At 43.8% G+C, this 19,870-nt stretch overlaps 1 protein-coding gene across 1 annotated transcript; it reads left to right on the top strand.

Annotated features, from left to right (window-relative positions):
- The first annotated feature begins 3,812 nt into the window (after positions 1-3,812).
- On the top strand, positions 3,813-18,963 carry Trappc6b (trafficking protein particle complex subunit 6B). The gene is made up of 6 exons (XM_070026994.1): positions 3,813-4,127; positions 9,350-9,417; positions 11,263-11,380; positions 14,781-14,864; positions 16,565-16,658; positions 18,502-18,963. Exons 1-6 carry the CDS (start codon positions 4,047-4,049, stop codon positions 18,531-18,533), a joined length of 477 nt encoding a protein of 158 aa, XP_069883095.1. The 5' UTR covers positions 3,813-4,046; the 3' UTR covers positions 18,534-18,963.
- Positions 18,964-19,870: the final 907 nt, after the last annotated feature.

Below are 19,870 nucleotides of genomic sequence, written 5' to 3'. Positions count from 1 at the left end.
TATGTAAGACACAGTCTGATGATGTATTTTATTTATTTATTTATTTATTTATTTGGGTCCAGTCATGAGGCCTGAACTCTGGGCCTGGGCGCTGTCCCTCAGCTCTTCAGCTCAAGGCTAGCGCTCTACCACTAGAGCCACAGCGCCTCTTCCGGCTTTTTTCTTTTTGCTTATGTGGTGCTGAGGAATCTAACCCAGGGCCTCATGCATGCAAGGCAAGCGCTCTACCATTGAGCCACTTTCCCAGCCCCATAAAGTCTGATGTATTTAAAGTGTAATATTGTCCTTGCACCTGTGGCTCAAGTCTGTAATCCTAGCTACTCAAGAGGCTGAGATCTGAGGATCTTAGTTTGAAACCAGCCTGGTCAAGAAAGTCTGTGAGACTCTTATCTCCAATTAAACACACACACACACACACACACACACACATATAATAATAAAATAAGCCAAAGATGGGGAGCTGTGACTCAAGTGGTAGAGCACTAGCTTTGAAGAAAAGAGGTTCAGAGACAGTGCCCAGGCTCTGAGTTCAAGCTCCAAGATAGACACACACACACACACACACACACACACACACACACACACACACACACACACACAAAACATTAGAGTTGGGTATTTTTTTTGGGGGGGGGTCCAGTCGTGGGCCTGCTCTGGGCCTGGGCACTGTCCCTCAGCTCTTCACCTCAAGGATAGCACTCTATCACTTGAGCAACAGGACCACTTTCGGCTTTTTTTTCCCTGCATATGTGGTGCTGAGGAATCGAGCCCAGGACCTCACGCATGCAAGGCAAGCACTCTACCACTGAGCCACCTTCCCACCTTCCCAGCTGTAATAGATTCTTAAGAATTACTCTCGGCTGGGCAGTGGTGGCTCACGCCTGTAATCCTAGCTACTCAGGAGGCTGAGATCTGAGGATCGTGGTTCAAAGCAAGCCTGGGCAGGAAAGTCCATGAAACTCCTATCTCCAATAAACCACCAGAAGACTGGAAGTGGCGCTGTAGCTCAAGTGGTAGAGCACTAGCCTTGAGCTGAAGAGCTGAGGGACAGCGCTCAGGCCCAGAGTTCAAGCCCCATGACTGACCAAAAAAAAAAGAATTACTCTCATAGTGACTGAAGGATTGACCCCCATCCTATTGTCCCAGGCCCATACTGACACCAGGCACAATCCCAGGTATGTGTAAACTAGTTTGACATGCAGGTAGGGCAACCTACCTAAGCACAGCTGTAAACATCCCATTGTGGGCCCAACTGAAAGGCCCCCACCTTCCTTGACCTAGTGGCTTTTTCATTAACCTCTGTCTCCTTGCTCAGACCTCCTATAAAAACCCACTCCTTGGGGCACAACCTCCAAACCCCTGGGAAAGTCTGTGCCTCTCACTGTTCTTCAATAAACAATCCTCGCCTGTTGAGTCTGGCCTATTCTTTTTCTGTTCTCCATTTTCCTAACAATGACAACTCCCTTCCAATTCCTTATCAACTTTCCATTCATGTAATTCTCTGATTAGTTTATATTTTCTTTTTTTATTTTTTTTTTGGGTCCAGTCGTGGGGCCTGAACTCTGGGCCTGGGTGCTGTCCCTCAGCTCTTCAGCTCAAGGCTAGCACTCTACCACTTGAGCCACAGCGCCACTTCTGGCTTTTTTCTTATGTGGTGCTGAGGAATCGAACCCAGGGCCTTGAGCATGCAAGGCAAGTGCTCTACCACTGAGCCACTTTCCCAGCCCAAGTTTATATTTTCTTGTTAAAGTATTTTATTTTATTGCTTACTCTGTTCTCCTTTGTTCTTTGTTCCAACTACCAGTAAACTTCTAAATGACTCTGTCTTTTTGCACCCCTTGTCTTAATAGCTTGGATGCACTACAATACATGGCTGGATTAAAAAAATGTGGTATGTGTATATATATATTAGCATTTTACACAGACATTAGAAAGAATAATATCATGTCCTTTGCAGGGAAATGGATGGATCTAGAATAAATTGAGAAAAATGGCCCACAGTTTTTCTGATATGTGGAAGCTAGATCTAAAATACACTGAGACATGACAAATTACACAGGACTCTAGGCATTAACACACAGTGAGACCAAAGGAGGATAGTCTCAGTAGAAGAACACAAAGGCACAATGCCTGATCATATAAAATAATATTTAAAAAAAAATTAATTCCAGGAAATGGAAACGAGGTTTTTTTTACTTAGTTGTTGCTTTTCTTTTCTTTTTGTCATGTTTGTTCATTTATCTGTTTTTGGGAGTGTAAGGAGTATCACAGATACAGAGGGACAAAGGGTGAACAAATGCAGCAGTGGTAGTCACTAGGCACTATATTGAAAATGAACTGTACAACTTATGGGTGGGGATGGGATCCAAAAAGAAATGTATTCTACCTGACTTACGTAAGTGTAACTCCTGTTACCACCTTTATAATAACAATAAAAAAATGAATCTGTTAGCATTAGGCCCACCTTTAGTCCTCAGCTCCACCCATACCTGAGCTCCTCCCCATCCTGGAATTCCAGCCCTACAGCTGGCCACTCCCTCTCTCAGCCCAGACCCAGGAGAGTACCCACCTACCTCATTTCTGCCCTCCCTCCCTCCTGCCACCTGGAAAGGCACAGGGCCGTGTGCTCCCTCTTCTAGGAGATATGGCCCCTCTAATAAACCTTATAATAATCTTTCCGCTTGCCTCAGGCTGGTCGTGAATCTAATATGGGCTGGTATGCTATCTCAACATACCTGAGGGCTGGGAAGGTGGCTCAGTGGTAGAGTGCCTTGCCGTGCATGCGTGAGGCTCTGGGTTCGATTCCTCAGCACCACATAAGCAGAGAATGCCAGAAGTGGGGCTGAGGCTCAAGTGGTAGAGCCTTGAGCTGAGGGACAGCGCCCAGGCCCAGAGTTCAGGCCCCATGACCGGACCCAAAAGAAAAGAAAAAAATATGAAAATTTCCCACATGAATATTTCAATGCTGGCGTGGTTGTGCACACGTGGATGCCCAACGCTTGAGAGGCCCAGGCAGGAGGAGACCCGGTTCTCGGCCAGAATGATTTTAGCCCGTCACTTCACAACTTTTATTTATTTATTTATTTATTTTTTTCTCCTTTTTTTAAATTTTTTTATTGTAAAGATACTATACAGAGGGTTACAGTTACATGAGTGAGGTAATGAGTACACTTCCTCTTGAACATTGTTGCCCCCTCCATTGTTTTCCCCCTACCATCCCCTCCCTCCCTCCCTTCCCCGAGGTTCTTTTTTTTTTTTTTTGATTGTGATTAAGTGATTACATAATTTCCGGAAATTCACAGTATTGTGGAATAATGATGCTCATTTAAAGTCACAAGTTCATTCTAACTTTCCTGGAGCAAATTGTCTATCACAGTCTGTAATATATAACGGTGCTCATATGTTATATACCATATATGACTTCACAACTTTTAATATGAAAGAACCTATGGCGGGAAACACGACTTGCTCCCTTCTCTGTTTGACTTGGGGACACTGAGGCTTGACCCAAAGGCCCAGCATTCCACCTCTGGAGCTGTACCAGGATTCAGCTTTTGTCTAAGGAGCAAAGGAAAGTCAGACGAGACGCGTCTAGATTTACCATCTCCCCTGGATCCTGTCAGCTCCACTCTATCCTGGGCAAGGAGCTCTTCCTACCGAAGGGAGAGCGAGGCCGGGGCGAGTCAGGGAGGGCAGGGCCGGCGGGCTGGGAGAGCGACCCCACCACCATAGAGTTGGAGGAATGCCGGGGTAGAGGGGACCGGAAGTGGCCACACGCCGCTCGTCCCCGCCCCCCCTTTCCCGGGAGTCTCCGTTCTCAGTGCGGCTGTCAGACGTCTTTCCACCCTAGGGCGCGGTGGCCCTGGGGACCGGCGGCCCTGGGGACCGGTGGCCCTCGGGGCCGGCTCTCCCTGAGCACCGGCCTGGGGGAAGCCCGGGAGCTTTCCTTGGTGTCCTAGCAACCGGGAGCGGGGCGGCGGGCTGAGGGAGCGCGGCGCGGGCCGGGCCCTAAGCCGGAACCCAAAGCTCGGAGGCATCAGGAAGACATGGCGGACGAGGCGTTGTTTTTGCTGCTCCACAACGAGATGGTGTCGGGAGTGTACAAGTCCGCTGAGCACGGGGAGGTGGTGAGTTGGCCACGGCGACTCCTTGTTCTCGGACGTTCCCCGGTCCGAGCGCCGCCGGATGCCGCCGGCCTGGTGGACGGAGCCTGTCCGCACCGCCGGGCTCGCCGGCTCGCTCCCTCCGTCTCCCCCTTTTTGTCGGTTGTGGGGCCTGAACTCTGGGCCTGGGTGCTGTCCCTCAGCTCTTCAGCTCAAGGCTAGCGCTCTACCACTTGAGCCACAGTGCCACTTCTGGCTTTTTTCTTTTTGCTTATGTGGTGCTGAGGAATTGAACCCAGGGCCTCATGCATGCAAGGCAAGCGCTCTACCACTAAGCCATATTCCCAGCCCCTTGAGCCTTTTTTTTTTTTTTTTTTTTTGCTCAATTTTAGCACCCTACCCTTTAGCCACATTGCTCCACTTGCATCTTTTTGGTGTTTACTTGGATATGAGTCTCATCAGCTTATCTGGCTTCACACTTCGATTCTCAGATCTCAGCCCCCTGAATAGCTAGGATTACAAGCATGAGCCAACAGTGCTTGGCCAGAATCACTTTTTTTGTTGTTACGCCAGTCCTAGGGTTTGAATTGAGGGCCCGTGTACCTTCTCTGAGCTTCTTTTACCCAGGGATAGTACTTTGGTCGTGGGTCTTGAACTCTGGGCCTGGGCACTGTCCCTGAACTACAGGGCCACTTTTGGTTTTCTGGTAATTAATGGAGATAGAGTCTCATGGACATTCCTGCCTCAGCTGGCTTTTGAACCGTGATCTTCAAATCTCAGCCTCCTGAGTAGCTAGTATTACAGGTGTGAGCCATTCACCAGTGCCGGGCCTAGGATCACTTTTATTTTATATCCATTTACTTTTTACAGTGTTAGGGGATCAAACTCAGGCCTCACAAGAGTTCTACCATTGAGCTCCAGATCCAGCTTCAGAATTGGGTTTAGAAGGCTTGTTAAGGGCTGGGAAGGTGGCTCAGTGGTAGAGTGCTTGCCTTGCATGCATGAGGCCCTGGGTTTGATTCTTCAGCACCACATAAGCAGAAAAAGCTGGAAGTGGTGCTGTGTCTCAAGTGGTAGAGGGCAAACCTTGAGCTGAAGAGCTGAGGGACAGCGCCCAGGCCCAGAGTTCAGGCCCACAACCGACCAAAAAAAAAAACAAACCAAAAAAGAAGGCTTGTTAAAACACAGAAAACAACCCCTACATCAAATTTGTTTTAGCTGAAAGATTTGAGAGTAGGAAAGAATTTGGGTTTTCAGCAAGTTACTGAATGATGCTTATGTTGCTGGTTGAAGAACACACATTGACAGGTACTAAGATGGAAAGTTGATGAAAGGGGATGATGTTGCAGCTTTAAAGAGGGTGGTTAAGATGGACTGCATTGAGATGTCCTAATGAGAATAAAGACGGGAAGGAAGTGATGGAACTCATCATGTGATTATCTGGAAGAATAATAACCTCTTGACAAAAACTGTAAAGGTTGTTTAAGAGATAGTAAGGAGACTGTGTTAGTGTGAGGAAGACTAGAAGCTTAAAGCCAAGGGTCTTTGGGGTGTGCTTTGTGGGTCTATGATACTTTTTGAAGTATGTGTAGAGATGATACCTAAGATTAGATGGGATTATCAAAGGAAGACCAAAACAATTCCATGTCTCAAGGAATATAATGGTCATCAACTAAGACACACCAAGAACTATGACACTTGATGTTGATACATTTTGTAGTAAGGAATGATACAGCTGCTGACAACACACACAAAATTATGGATGAAAAAAAGTTAAAGATATATAATTAAGTGGAGAAGGAAAATGGAGATTTCTAGCAAGAAGCATTGGTATTTATGGAAAATATGTGAAAGTTACTGGGGTGAGGCACTGGTGGCTCAGACCTGTATTCCAAGCTACTCAGGAGTCTGAGACTTGTGATACAAAGCCAGATGGGCAGAAAAGCCCATGAGGTTTTTTTTTTTTTGCCCATGAGATTCTTATCTATAATTAACCAGCAAAAAGTTGAAGTAGAGCTATGGTTCAAGTGGAAGAGTGCTAGTCTTGAGCAAAACAAGTAAAAGAAAGCAAGAACATGAGTCTCTGAGTTCAAGGCCAAGTAATAGCACATACACACAAAACAAAACCACTTTTTTATTGGTCTGTTTTTTTTTCATGCTAACAACAGCACCATTGACAGTGTACATTATTATAAAAGGTTTATTTTAATTCCTGGTTTGAGTCCAAGGTGAAGAGTTCCAGGTAGCACAGGGTTTCACATGAAAGACAGGAATGTCTGTGTTGTCCGTAGTACCAGGTTCCTAGAAGCCACAAGTATTCAATCACAAGAGCTCCACCCTGACAGCTATAGTATTAATTGCCAAAGGCCTCACCTCTAAGCACCGTAGTTGGATTGTATTTCTAACATTTTTGTTTGTTTTTGTGCCCGTACTAGGGCTTGAACTCTCTTGCTTAGCTTTTTTGCTCAAGCTATACCACTCGAGTCACACTTCTTCCCCCTTTCTCTTTTTTTTCCCCTCCTCCTCCTCCTTTTTCTTCATCTTCATCTTCCCATTTTGCCATGACTGCCTTTAAACTTTGTCTTACTGCCTCAGCCTCACATACTAGGCAGGTGTTCCAGTTCTGATCCATATGTATGGATTAAATTTTCATACAGAAACCCTTGTGGGACACATTCAAGCTGTAACCATACTTCATGGCACACAGAAATTTTACTAATAATTTTACTAACAGATCTAGCAACAACGAAAATACTATTAAATTTATGAACTGCATCTTAAATAATACTTGGAAAATCTGGGTGCAGGTGGTTCAGGCCTGTAATCCTAGCTGCTCAGGAGACTGAGATTGCAGGATTACAGATTGAATCTAATGCAGGCAAGAAAGTCTGTGAGACTGTTACCTCCTCCAATTAACCACCAAAAAGCTGGAAGTGGAACTGTGTCTTAAGTGCTAGCCTTGAGCAAAAGAAGCTCAGGAACAGTGCTAGACTCCAGCTCAAGCTCTACTACTAGCACCAAAAAAAAGCTTACAGAATTATTTCACCTCTTTTTTTTTTTTTTTTTTTTCAAAAGGCAAAAGTAGAAATCTACAAGTCCACTTTAAGAAATGTGAGGTACATGGCTGGGAAGTTGGCTCAGTGGTAGAGTGCTTGCCTGGCGTGCATGAGGCCCTGGGTTCGATTCCTCAGCACCACATAAGCAGAAAAAGTCAGAAGTGATTCTGTGGCTCAAGTGGTAGGGTGCTAGCCTTGAGCTGAAGAGCTGAGGGATAGTGCCCACGCCCAGAGAGTTCAAGCCCCATTACCAATTAAAAAAAAAAAAAGTGAGGTACTGGTAATAAATTGATGACACTTATAATTCTTGTTTCTTTTTCTTTTTTGTTGGTTGAACATGAGATTTGAAGTCAGGGCCTGAACTTTTTTGCTTTGCTCTAGGCTAGTGTTCTCCCACTTGGAGCTACAGTTCCATTTCAGATTTTTTGTTTTTTGTTTTTTTTAATTGGAGATAAGAGTCTCATGAACTTTCCAGCCCCAGCTGATTTCAAAATCCTACTGCTCAGATCTCAGCCTCCTGAGTAGCTAGGATTACAGTGTGAACCACTGGCACCCGACAATCTTTCTTTCATATTGTAAGCTTTCTGGATTGTTAAGCATGAATTATTTGTCATAGATTTCCACATATGACTCATTCCTTAGAATCCTCCCCAGCAGGAGTTTTCTTTTTTTTTTTTTTTGTCGGTCGTGGGGCTTGAACTCTGGTCCTGGGCGCTGTCCCTCAGCTCTTCAGCTCAAGGCGAGCGTTCTACCACTTGAGCTACAGCACCACTTCCGGTTTTCTGGTGATTTATTGGAGATAGGAGTCTCACGGTCTCTCCTGCCCGGGCTGGCTTTGAACCACGATCCTCAGATCTCAGCCTCCTGAGTAGCTAGGATTACAGGCGTGAGCCACCAGCGCCCGGCTTCCAGCAGGAGTTTTCAAATACTTGTTTTTTTTTTGTTTGTCGTGGGGCCTGAACTCTGGGCCTGGGCACTGTCCCTCAGCTCTTCAGTTCAAGGCTGGTGCTCTACCACTTGAGTCACAGTGCCACTTCTGGCATTTTCTGCTTATGTGGTGCTGAAGAATCAAACCCAGGGCCTCATGCATGTGAGGCAAGCGCTCTACCATTGAGCCACCTTCCCAGCCCCTCAAATACTTTAAACATATTGTTAAAATAGAAAATCTTGCCTGTTGCCGGTGGCTCACGCCTGTAATCCTAGCTACTCAGGAGGCTGAGATCTGAGGATCAAGGTTCAAAGCTAGCCCAAGCAGGAAAGTCCAGGAGACTCATCTCCAATAAACCACTAGAAAACCAGAAGTGGCGCTGTGGCTCAAGTGGTAGAGCAGTTACCTTGAGCTGAAGAGCTAAGGGACATTGCCCACACTCAGAGTTCAAGTCCCATGACCGTCCAAAAAAAATCTGTATTTTTTTTTTTTTTTGGTCCTGTCGTGGGCCTGAAGTCTGGAATCGAACCCACGGCCTCATGCATGCAAGGCAAGTGCTCTATCACTGAGCCAACCCTCCCAGCCCAATCTCCTGTATTTTTTAGATTAGTAGAATTTCCAGCCAATATACAGTCATATTTTTTGGGGGGGGGGGTCGGGTCGTGGAGCCTGAACTCTGGGCCTGGGCGCTGTCCCTCAGCTCTTCAGCTCAAGGCTAGCACTCTACCACTTGAGCCACAGCGCCACTTCCGGCTTTTTTCTTATGTGGTGCTAAGGAATCGAACCCAGGGCCTTGAGCATGCAAGGCAAGCGCTCTGCCACTGAGCCACCTTCCCAGCCCCATACAGTCATATTTTTAACCAAAACTTTACAAGTTTTGGATACCAATTTTCTGACATTCTGAAAGTATTAAAATAGTTTATGTGGGCTGGTAAGTTGGCTCAGTGGTAGAGTGCTTGCCTCACATGCATGAGGCCCTGGGTTCGATTCCTCAGCACCACATAAGCAGAAAAAGCCGGAAGTGGGGCTGAAGTTCAAGTGGTAGGGCGCTAGCCTTTAGCTGAAGAGCTGAGGGACAGTGCCCAGGCCCAGAGTTCAGGCCCCACGCCCAACAACAAGGAAAAAAAAATTAATTAGATGTGTATGTATGTATGTATGTATGTCTGTCTGTCAGTATGTCAGCATGACAGTATGGCAGTTCTGAGACTTGAACGCAGGGCCTGGGCATTCTTCCTGATCTTTTCATTATTATTTTTTAATAGGAAAATGGACGATGTATTACTAAGCTGGAAAACATGGGATTTCGAGTGGGACAAGGATTGATAGAAAGGTGAGCAGTATGGATTTGAAAATTTTCTTCCAGGTAGGTTGTGAATACAGATGGTCCATTTTAAAAGATTTTACATAAAACCTATGGTATTTTTATCTTAATTCTCATTTTAATTCATTCCTGTTCTTCAACTCACAGATTGAATTTCTTTTTCAGGGAGAGGTGGGTATAGCTCAGTTGTAGAGCTTGTGCTTGGCCTTTGCAAGGCCCTGGGCTCAACACCTAAATAACCTAAAACCAAAAGTAAAACAAAACAAAAAAACCAAACCAGAAGTCTGGTGTTACTTTAATTCAATCAAATTTTGCTTTCATTTACTTCTTTTTTGAGTCATGGTCTCCTTGTACAGTCCAGACTGGCTTTGAATTTGGAAATCTCTTGTCTCAGCCCCCTGAGTGCTTCAGTTTCAAGTGCGTGCCACCATCCTTGGCTTCACACTTTGTTTTAATATTTATAGAAAAAATGTTTTGTACATTTAAGATGATTTTTCTCTGAAAATATTGTTGTATTGAAATAATTCAATTGTCGTTTCTCCCTTTTTTTTTTTTCCTTCTTTTTTTTTTTTTTTTTGGTGCTGGTCCTGGGTGCTATCTCTTGAGTTTTTGTGCTCAAGTCTAGAGCTCTACCACTTGAAGCATGGCTTCAAGTTAGCTAATGTTTATGTTAGTTAATTGAAGGTCTGCCTGGGTTGGTTTCAAACTGTGATCCTTAGATCTCAACCTCCTTCCTGAGCACCACTTTCTCTACTGCCACCTGGCTCATTTCTCTCCTTTCCTTCCCCTCCCCTGTTTTCCCTCCCCACACCTCCTCTCCCTGCTTCCTTTCCCTTCTCTTTCCTTTTCTATGTCCTCTCCCTTTCTTCCCATCCCTTTCCCTTTGCCTCTCTCCTTTCAGAAAGCTTGAACTCAAGGTCTTGAGCTCTAGCTTAGCATTTCCACTCAGGGCTGCTCTGTATCACTTGAACCACAGCTCCACTTCTGGTTTTTTACTCTAACTGGAGATTAGAGACTTAGAATTTGTCTGCTCAGGCTAGCTTTGAACTTGAGTCCTCAGCTCCCAGCTTCCTGAGTAGATAGGATTATAGGCATGAGCCACTGGCTTCTATTTGCATTTTCTACTGAAAGTATAGTAGACTCTTTAACCTGAATGGAATTTTATTTAAATGCATTAGGATTAAAATGCATTAGAGTCGCTCCCCTTGTTCCTTTTCCAGCCTTGCCTCTCCACCATGCATGGTGGGGGCAGCAGTTTGGTAAATAAACAACTTCTCCTGCCTGAAAAAAAATGCATTAAAGTCTGTTTATATATTGAATTTTCAAATTTATAGTAGATATTTTATTAGTATTCTTTTCTAAGTATTTAAAGAGTTGGATTTGAATTACATTTCATATAATACTTTCTACTGAGCTTTTCTTTTTTTTTTTTTTTTGGGTTCGGTCATGGGACCTGAACTCAGGGCCTGAGTGCTGTCCCTCAGCTCTTCAGCTCAAGGCTAGCACTTTACCACTTGAGCCATAGCACCACTTCTGGCTTTTTCTGCTTATGTGGTGCTGAGAATTGAACCCAGGGCCTCATGCATGCAAGGCAAGCACTCTACCACTTTTCTATCTATGAGATTAAATTGTAGCTACAGTTTTGGTTTAACTGTTGCCAACACACTTTTAGGTGTATAATATATTCATGTGAATTGATGAAGGTGGGATCTACTTTACTTGATACTTATAACTTTATGACTGTCAGTAAATTTTAGAGCTGCGAAGGCAGCTGTGAATGAATAAAATCAATTGATTTTCTCTTGATTTTCTTTGGAAGAAATGCGTTCTGTTACTTGTGTTTGATCTTTTTAGGTTTACAAAAGATACTGCAAGATTCAAGGATGAGTTGGACATCATGAAGTTCGTATGTAAAGATTTTTGGACTACAGTATTCAGGAAGCAAATAGACAATCTAAGGACAAATCACCAGGTATTAATTAAGTATTTTTCTTAGTAAAGTGAATAAAGACTAAGCCACTTTTCCTGTTTATCCAAGCTAAATTAAAATTGTATCAAATGTCAAAATGACAATTGTTTTTTGAATTTAGTTAGTTACTATTACTAAGTGGTGATAATATACAGAACTACACATATACCACATTTATACCTTCAGAGTAATTTCTACATTTATAGACCATGTTTAAATAACTTAAATAATTCTTGCATTGCTAATAACAAAATAAATTTTAGAGCATGTTTAAATAAATATCCATTGCATTGTTTATTACTACCATTAATCTTTCTTTTTTTTTTACTTTTTTTTTTTTTTTTTTTGTTGGACATGGGACCTGAACTCAGGGCCTGAGTGCTGTCCCTCAGCTCTTCAGCTCAAGGCTAGCACTTTACCACTTGAGCCATAGCACCACTTCCGGCTTTTTCTGCTTATGTGGTGCTGAGGAATTGAACCCAGGGCCTCATGCATGCAAGGCAAGCACTCTACCACTGAGCTACCTTCCCAGCCCTAATTTTTCTTTTTAAATTTCTTTTGCAGTGCTAGGGCTTGAACTCAGGGCTTATACTGGGGAAGCACTCTACTGCTGGAGTCATATCTTGAGTCAGTCTGCTTTCAGTATTTTTCAGATAAGAGTGCCACATTTTGGGCTGGGAAGGTAGCTCAGTGGTAGAGTACATGCCTTGCATGCATGAGGCCCTGAGTTCAATTCCTCAGCACCACATAATTAGAAAAAGCCGGAAGTGATGCTGTGGCTCAAGTGGTAGAGTGCTAGCCTTGAGCTGAAGAGCTGAGGGACAGCATCCAGGCCCTGAGTTCAGGCCTCACAACCAACAAAAAAAAGAAAGAGTGCCACATTTTGCCCAAGCTAGCCTTGATGTCATTCATCATTCTTTCCATTTCCAGAGTAGCTGGATTATAGGCTTGAACCACCATGCCTGGCTACTGTCATCTCTCTCTCTCTCTTTCTCTCTCTCTCTCTCTCTCTCTCTCTCTCTCTCTCTCTCTCTCTCTCTCTCTCTCTCTCTCCCTCTCTCCCTCTCTCCCGCCTTCCCTCCCTCCCTTCCTCCCTTCCTCCCTTCCTTCCTTCCTTTTTTTCTCTCTCTCTTTCTCTCTTTCTTTCTTTCTTGCAAGTCATGGGGCTTGAACTCTGGGCCTGGGCACTGTCCCTGAACTCTTCAGCTCAAGGGGAGTGCTCTACCACTTGAGCTACAGTGCCACTTCTGGTTTTCTGGTGGTTAATTGGAGATAGGAGTCTCATGGACATTCTTGCAGGGGCTGGCTTTGAACCATCATCTGCATATCTCAGCCTCCTGAGTAGCTAGGATTATAGGTGTGAACCACTGACACCCAGTCTGTCATTTCTTTCTTTTAAAGGTTCTGTATGCCAAGCACTAATGGCTTATGTTTTACAAATCCCCCACCCCCTACCCAAAACTGTAGCTAGTACTTTATTTTTTTTTCCTTGGCCCTGGGGCTTGAACTTTTGGCCTGGGTGCTGTACCTGAGCTGCTTTTGCTCAAGGCTGTAACTCTATCACTTGAGCCACAATGCCTTCTGGGTTTTTCTGAGTAGTTTACTGGAGATAAAAGTCTTCTGGAGTCGTGCCAGTGGCTCTCACCTGTAATCCTAGCAACTCAGCTGAGATCTGAGGATTGCGGTTCAAAGCCAGCCTGGGCAGGAAAGTCTGTGAAACTCCAATAAAACCACCAGAAAATCAGAAGTGGCTCTGTGGCTCAAGTGGTAGAGTACTAGCCTTGAGCTGAAGAGTTGAGGGACAGTGCCCAGGCCCAGAGTTCAAGCCCCACAACCGACAAAAAAAAAAAAAAAAGTCTTATGGACTTTCCTGCCTGTGCTGTCTTCTAACTGTGATCCTTGGATCTCAGCCTCCTGAGTAGTTAGGATTCCAGGCATGAGCCACCAGCACCTGGCTAGGACTTAACTTTTTTTTTTGGTCAGGTGTGGGGCTTGAACTCTGGGCTTGGGCGCTGTCCCTGTGCTCTTCAGCTCAAGGCGAGCACTCTACCACTTGAGCCACAGCGCCACTTCCAGTTTTCTAGTGGTTTATTGGAGATAAGAGTCTCATGGACTTTGCTGCCCAGGCTGGCTTTGAACCTCGATCCTCAGATCTCAGCTTCCTGAGTAGCTAGGATTACAGGTGTGAGCCACTGGCGCCCAGCGGACTTAACTTTTTATTTTGTGTCAGTATAGGGGCTTGAACTCGGGGGCCTGGGGGCTGCACCTTAGCTCTTTTCCTCAGGACTAGCACTCTACTTCTTGAGCCATGGCTCCACCTCAGGCTTATTGCTGGAGTGTTAAGGACTTTCCTGAAACTAGCTGACTTGAACTGTAATCCTCAGATCTCACCCTCCCGAGTACCAGGATTACAGGCATGAGCCACTGGCATGGGGCTTTAGGACTTAGTTAAAGTGATAACAGGAAGAAACTCCATTTGCTGACTTTTGTATTATCATGGTCCTCATTAAGGTCAAGTCCTCATGCTTAGTAGGTAGATATAGTACCACTTGAGTCATGTCTCCAGCCCCTCTTTGCATTGGTAATTTTCAGTCTAGCGTCTTGCTTCTTTTTTTTTTTTGGTCCGGTCATGGGGCCTGAACTCTGGGCCTTGACGCTGTCCCTCAGCTCTTCAGCTCAAGGCTAGCACTCTACCACTAGAGCCACAGCACCACTTCTGGCTTTTTTTCCCCTGCTTATGTGGTGCTGAGAAATCAAACCCAGGGCCTCATGCATGCAAGGCAAGCGCTCTACCACTGAGCCACCTTCCCAGCCCGAGTCTTGCTTCTTATGCCTAGGCTGGACTGGTCTATGACCCGCCTAGTTGTGCTTAGTTGTGTCTGTGGGGATTACAGGTATATACTTCTGTGAACAGCCATTGGTTGAGATGGAGTTTCACAAAATTCTTTTTGCCTAGTCTGTTTTTAAACTATGATCCCCAGTCTTTTCCTCCCAAGTAGCTAGGATTATAGGCTTGAGTCACTATTCTTGGTTCTGTGTTGTTTTTGGCTCATTCTTGTTTTCAGTGCTGTCAGGGATAAAACCCTGAGATTCCATACCACTGAAGTACATCTTTGAGATCCCTTTTACATCCTCCTGCCTCAGCCTCTTGAGTGCTAGTATTATAGGAATATACCACAACACCTGGTTTTCTAAGTTCTTTAAGAGGGACTGTTTCACTCATCTTTTAATTTTCAATGTATAGATTTGTCCAGTAAATATATTAATGTTATCAAACATTGAACTCATGACTTATGTCTTAGAACATTTAAATTGTTTTATACGGAATAAGATACTTTTTAGGGATTATAGGTTATACTAACTTTGGATATTTATATATATTCATATTGTTTTTTGAAACCAGGGCATCTATGTACTTCAGGACAACAAATTTCGTCTGCTAACTCAGATGTCTTCAGGAAAACAGTATTTAGAACATGCATCCAAGGTATTTAATAAGTTAGACTACTTAAAAAAAAGGGGGGGGGGCTGGGAACGTGGCTTAGTGGTAGAGTGCTTGCTTACATGCACAAAGCCCCAGGTTTGATTCCTCAGTTCCACATAAACAGAAAAAGCCAGAAGTGGAGTTGTAGATCATGTGGTGGAGCACTAGCCTTGAGCAAAAGAAGCTCAGGGACAGTGCTTCAACTTAGAGCCTGGGCATTGTCCTTGAGCTTTTTAGATCAAGTCTAGTTAGCACTGTACCACTTGAACCATACTCCATTTCCGGGGCTGGGAAGGTAGCTCAATGGTAGAGCGCTTGCCTTGCATGCCTGAGGCCCTGGGTTCCATTCCTCAGTACCATATAAGTAAAAATTAAAAAGCCGGAAGTGGCACTGTGGCTCAAGTGGTAGAGTGCTAGCTTTGAGCTGAAGAGCTGAGGGACAGTGCTCAGGCTGAGTTCAGGCCCCATGACTGAACCACCACTCCCCCCCAAAAAAAAAAAAAAAAAAAGAAAAAAAAAAAAGAAAGAACCATACTCCATTTCCAGCTTTTTTTTTTTTTTTTTTGTGGGTTGTGGGGCTTGAACTGTGGGCCTCGGTGCTGTCTCTGATCTCTTCAGCTCAAGGCAAGCGCTCTACCACTTGAGCCACAGCTCCACTTCCAGTTTTCTGGTGGTTAATTGGAGATAGGAGTCTCATGGCCTTTCTTGCCTTGGCTGGCATTGAATTGTGATCCTCAGATCTCAACCTCTAGAGTAGCTAGGATTGCAGGTGAGAGCTACCAGCACCCAGCGTTTTGTTTATTTTTTTGTCGTGGGTCTTGAACTCTGGGTCTGGCTGCTGTCCCTGAGCCCTTCAGCTCAAGTCAAATGCTCTACCACTTGAGGTGTGGTTTTTCTGGTGTTTAATTGGAGACGAGTCTCACAGACTTTCCTGCCTGGGCTGGCTTTGAACTGAGATCCTCAGATCTCAACTTCCCGAATAGCTAGGAATCCAAATGTGAGCCACCAGCACCTTGCCATTTCCAGCCTTTTTTTTTTGGTCAGTCGTGGGGCTCTGGGCCTGAGTGCGGTCCCTCAGCTCTTCATCTCAAGGCTAGTGCTCTACCACTTGAGCCACAGTGGCACTTCTGGTTTTCTGAGTGGTTTATTGGAAATAAGAGTCTCACAGCCTGTCAGAAAAGGCCGTGAAACTCTTACCTCCTCCTTTCTTTGCTGGGGAAGATGGTGCTTGACTTTTACCCAGGCTAACCTGGAACTCCTGGGTTGAAAAGATTCTTCTAGGGGCTGGGAAGGTGGCTCAGTGGTAGAGCGCTTGCCTTGCATGCCTGAGGCCCTGGGTTCGATTCCTCAGCACCACATAAGCAGAAAAAGAAAAGCCAGAAGTGGCACTTTGGCTCAAGTGATAGGGCGCTAGCCTTGAGCTGAAGAGCTGAGGGACAGTGCCCAGGCCCAGAGTTCAGGCCCCACAACCGGACCCCCCCACAAAAAAATAAAGATTCTTCTACCTCAGCTTCTGGATTAGCTAGAACTAGACGTTTGTACCCTTTCCTTCCCAGCTTTTCACAACCTTTCTACAAAAGACAGCAATGACTTACATACTTAATTTAGCAATGACTTGTTGATAACATGGCTTGAACTAAATGTTACATTTATTAATACTTTTCTCATTTAGTGAGTCCTTACTGTTTTTTTTTTTCTTTCAGTATCTGGCATTTACATGTGGCTTAATCAGAGGTGGCTTATCGAATTTGGGGATAAAAAGTATTGTAACAGCAGAAGTGTCTTCAATGCCTGCCTGTAAGTTGAAAGTTGGATTCTACTTAAAATATTTTTAGGGATTTTTTTTTTTAGGTACGTTTTATGTTTTAAATGTAGAGGAAATTGAAAACTCAAAACGTTCATCTTAGTGTCAACTTGACACTAAATTTAATGTGGTAATATATGCCATACTATATTCATCTTCAGCTATTTTCAAATTAGTAATTGACTAAGATTTTGGAAAATCCAAAGAAATTTAATTCTATAAGACAACTTAGGGACAGTTAACATTTTTTTTTCAAAAAGAATGAACACTGGTAAGTAGAGAGGAAGGAACTTTAGCTTGGTCTCCCCAGTGAACTGGGATGTAGGTATTCAAACCCCTTGGATAAACAGTAGAGGCTCCTCACTGGTTACAAAAGGAGTCTTAGGCTAGGCACTGATGGCTCATGCCTATAATCCTTGCTACTCAGGAGGCTAAGATCTGAGGATCATGGTTTAAAGCCCATCTGGGCAGGAAAGTCCATCGTGAGAGTCTTACTTATCTCCAGCTAACCACCAAAAAGCCAGAAGAAGGGGCTGGGAAGGTGGCTCAGTGGTAGAGCTCTTTTCTTGCATGCATGAGGCCCTGGGTTCGATTCCTCAGCACCACGTGAGTAGAAAAAAGCAGGAAGCGGCGCTGTGGCTCAAGTGGTAGAGCGCTAACCTTGAGCTGAAGAGCTGAGGGACAGTGCCCAGGCCCAGAGTTCAGTCCCCATGACCAGACCCCCCCCCCAAAAAAAAAACAAAAAACAAAAAAACAAAAAAACAGAAGAAGATCTGTGGCTCAAGTGGTAGATTGCTAGCCTTTACCAAAAGAAGTGTTCAGTGACAGCACCTGGGTCCTGAGTTCAAGCCCCAACATCAACACAAACAGAACAGAACAGAAAAGGTCTTGGTGGAATAATCTGCAGGGGGATGCAGGACCAGGTGGAGCATGGGAATACTTTGTAATTGGCAAACTTTCCTTTTTTTTTTGGTTGGTCTAGGGCTTGACCTCTGGGCCTGGGCACTGTCCCTCAGCTCTTCAGTTCAAGGCATGAGTGCTCTACCATTTGAGCCATAGCGCCACTTCAGTTTTCTGGTGGTTATGTGGAGATAAGAGTCTCACAGACTATTCTGCCTGGGATGGCTTTGAACTGTGATTCTCAGAGCTCAGCTCTCTGAGTTGCTAGGATTACAGGTGTGAGCCACTGGTGCCCAGATTTTTTTTTTTTTTTTTTTAATCATGGGGCTTGAACTCTGGGCCTGGGCACTGTCCTTGAGCTTTTATACTAAAAGCTAGTGCTCTACCACATGACCTATCACAGCTCCACTTCTGGTTTTCTGTGGTTAAATGGAGATAAGAGTTTCATGGACTTTCCTGCCTAGGCTGGCTTTGAACTGCAATCCTCCAGTCTCAGCCTCCAGAGTAACTAGGATTATAGGTGCAAGTCACCAAGGCCAGCTGATACTTTTTAGTTTTTAGAGTTTAAAATATATATAGTATATAAAGCTAAATAAAACCAACTGGTCACTAAATTTCCTTAAGATTCACTGGGGCTGCTAACCAGAAATAAAATTTACTTGTGCTTCCTTGTATTACTTTGCCTTTACTGTGATAATTAGCAATAAACTACCCAGAAGGTGGGATTTACAAAAAAGAAAGGCACCTACTTCTAAGCCAGAGAATTATTTAGTAAAAATGGCATTGATTTTATTGAGCACTGTGAGGGGTGTAGAAAGATCTTTGACACGGCAAATTTTGTTGATTGAATCTGCTTCCTAAATGGCACAGAACAATTGATGTATGGACTTGTTTTCCTTGTATCTAAAAATCAATGACTTATGCTTTCTTTTTCAGGTAAATTTCAAGTGATGATACAGAAGCTATAGATTATACTGACATGCAAGACTTCTGGATTGTAAAGAGATAAATTATTCATGTATAAAGTGTTTTAAATAATGCTTTGTCAGATGTTTGTTCAGAAGTAAGGGTTCACTTTATCAATTGAACACAGGCCAAGTTAAAGCAGATAAAGGGTAATGTGATATAAATGTTACTCATACTATTTTAAATGAAAACCTAATTTCAAATAACTAAACACCAAGGTGTAAACTTTATTTTCAATATTTTTTATTTACTTAGGGTGATATCTATTTAACCACAGACGAAAAGCAAAACTCAGGATTTGTTGAATTAGCATAAAGAAAAACATGCAGTAAACAGAATCATTTCTGTAAAAATTCCAGAAATTGGTTAAAGTTGTTTTAGTTATTTTAAAGAAGCAAACAATATAGTAAATTAAACTTAATTTTTAATTTATTTCTATTTGAGAACCTTTATGTCTGTATAAGTATGTCATGTATACATGGTGTGTTTGTGTGTATATATAAATACATGTGACTGTTAAAATTGCTTGAAAATTTAATTTCACTATGTTAGATTCTAGTCCTCAATAGGTCGTGTCATATAATCAATATGAAATACAGATTAGTTTAAATGTAAAGTCAGTGACTCCATGGCCAAAGAATACAAAATATATTAGGAAGAAATTTTTCTACTTATTCCTGCATCAGTCTTGACTTTGAGCTTTTCTCTTCATGCATGGAAGTTCTGGTGAAAGTTGTACCATCTTTATCTTCATCCCTTTACATACTCTTTCACAAAGGCAGAGGGGTAATAGTCACACCAGCATTCTCTGGGATCGTATTTTCTCCATGGCTTGGGGTTACTGCTCATCTTCTGTAGGTCTCTTAAGTATCTTTTTGGATTATTTTATTTTAATTATATAGCTTAAGCAGCTGTCTTTTTTTGGGGGGGAGGGTCCAGTAGTGGGGCCTGAACTCTGGGCCTGGGCACTGTCCTTCAGCTCTTCAGCTCAGGGCGAGTGCTCTACCACTTGAGCCACAGCGCCATTTCCGGCTTTTTTTTCCTGCTTATGTGGTGCTAAGGAATGGAACCCAGGGCCTCATGCATGCAAGGCAAGCGCCAGCCCTGTCTTTGAAATTTGTTAAAACTTTGCATATTGGAATGCTTGCCTTTGATTATTTAACTGCACTTATGTCTGGTGTGGTGGGTAATACCTAAGGGAAGTGAAGGCAGGAGGATCACTAGCTCAAGGGCAGGAAACAAAAGAAAATGAAAAGTGTTTACCATTTAACTACTGAAATGGGGGGCGGAGGGTGATTGGCACGGAAACACGTATGAAATTGGCAAATTAGAACTGGGT

Source organism: Dipodomys merriami, unplaced genomic scaffold (assembly GCF_024711535.1).
Source record: "Dipodomys merriami isolate MVZ:Mamm:240054 unplaced genomic scaffold, mDipMer1.0.p SCAF_1, whole genome shotgun sequence".
NCBI lineage: Eukaryota > Metazoa > Chordata > Mammalia > Rodentia > Heteromyidae > Dipodomys > Dipodomys merriami.
This window is presented reverse-complemented; position numbering and strand designations above follow the sequence as displayed.

Excerpts from the sequence above, each read along its gene's own strand:
- Trappc6b (XM_070026994.1), top strand. The coding sequence starts at position 4,047 with ATGGCGGACGAGGCGTTGTTTTTGCTGCTCCACAACGAGATGGTGTCG. Across the intron at positions 4,128-9,349 it reads CCGCTGAGCACGGGGAGGTG|GAAAATGGACGATGTATTAC; the intron begins GTGAGTTGGCCA and ends ATTTTTTAATAG. Across the intron at positions 11,381-14,780 it reads ATCTAAGGACAAATCACCAG|GGCATCTATGTACTTCAGGA; the intron begins GTATTAATTAAG and ends TTTTGAAACCAG.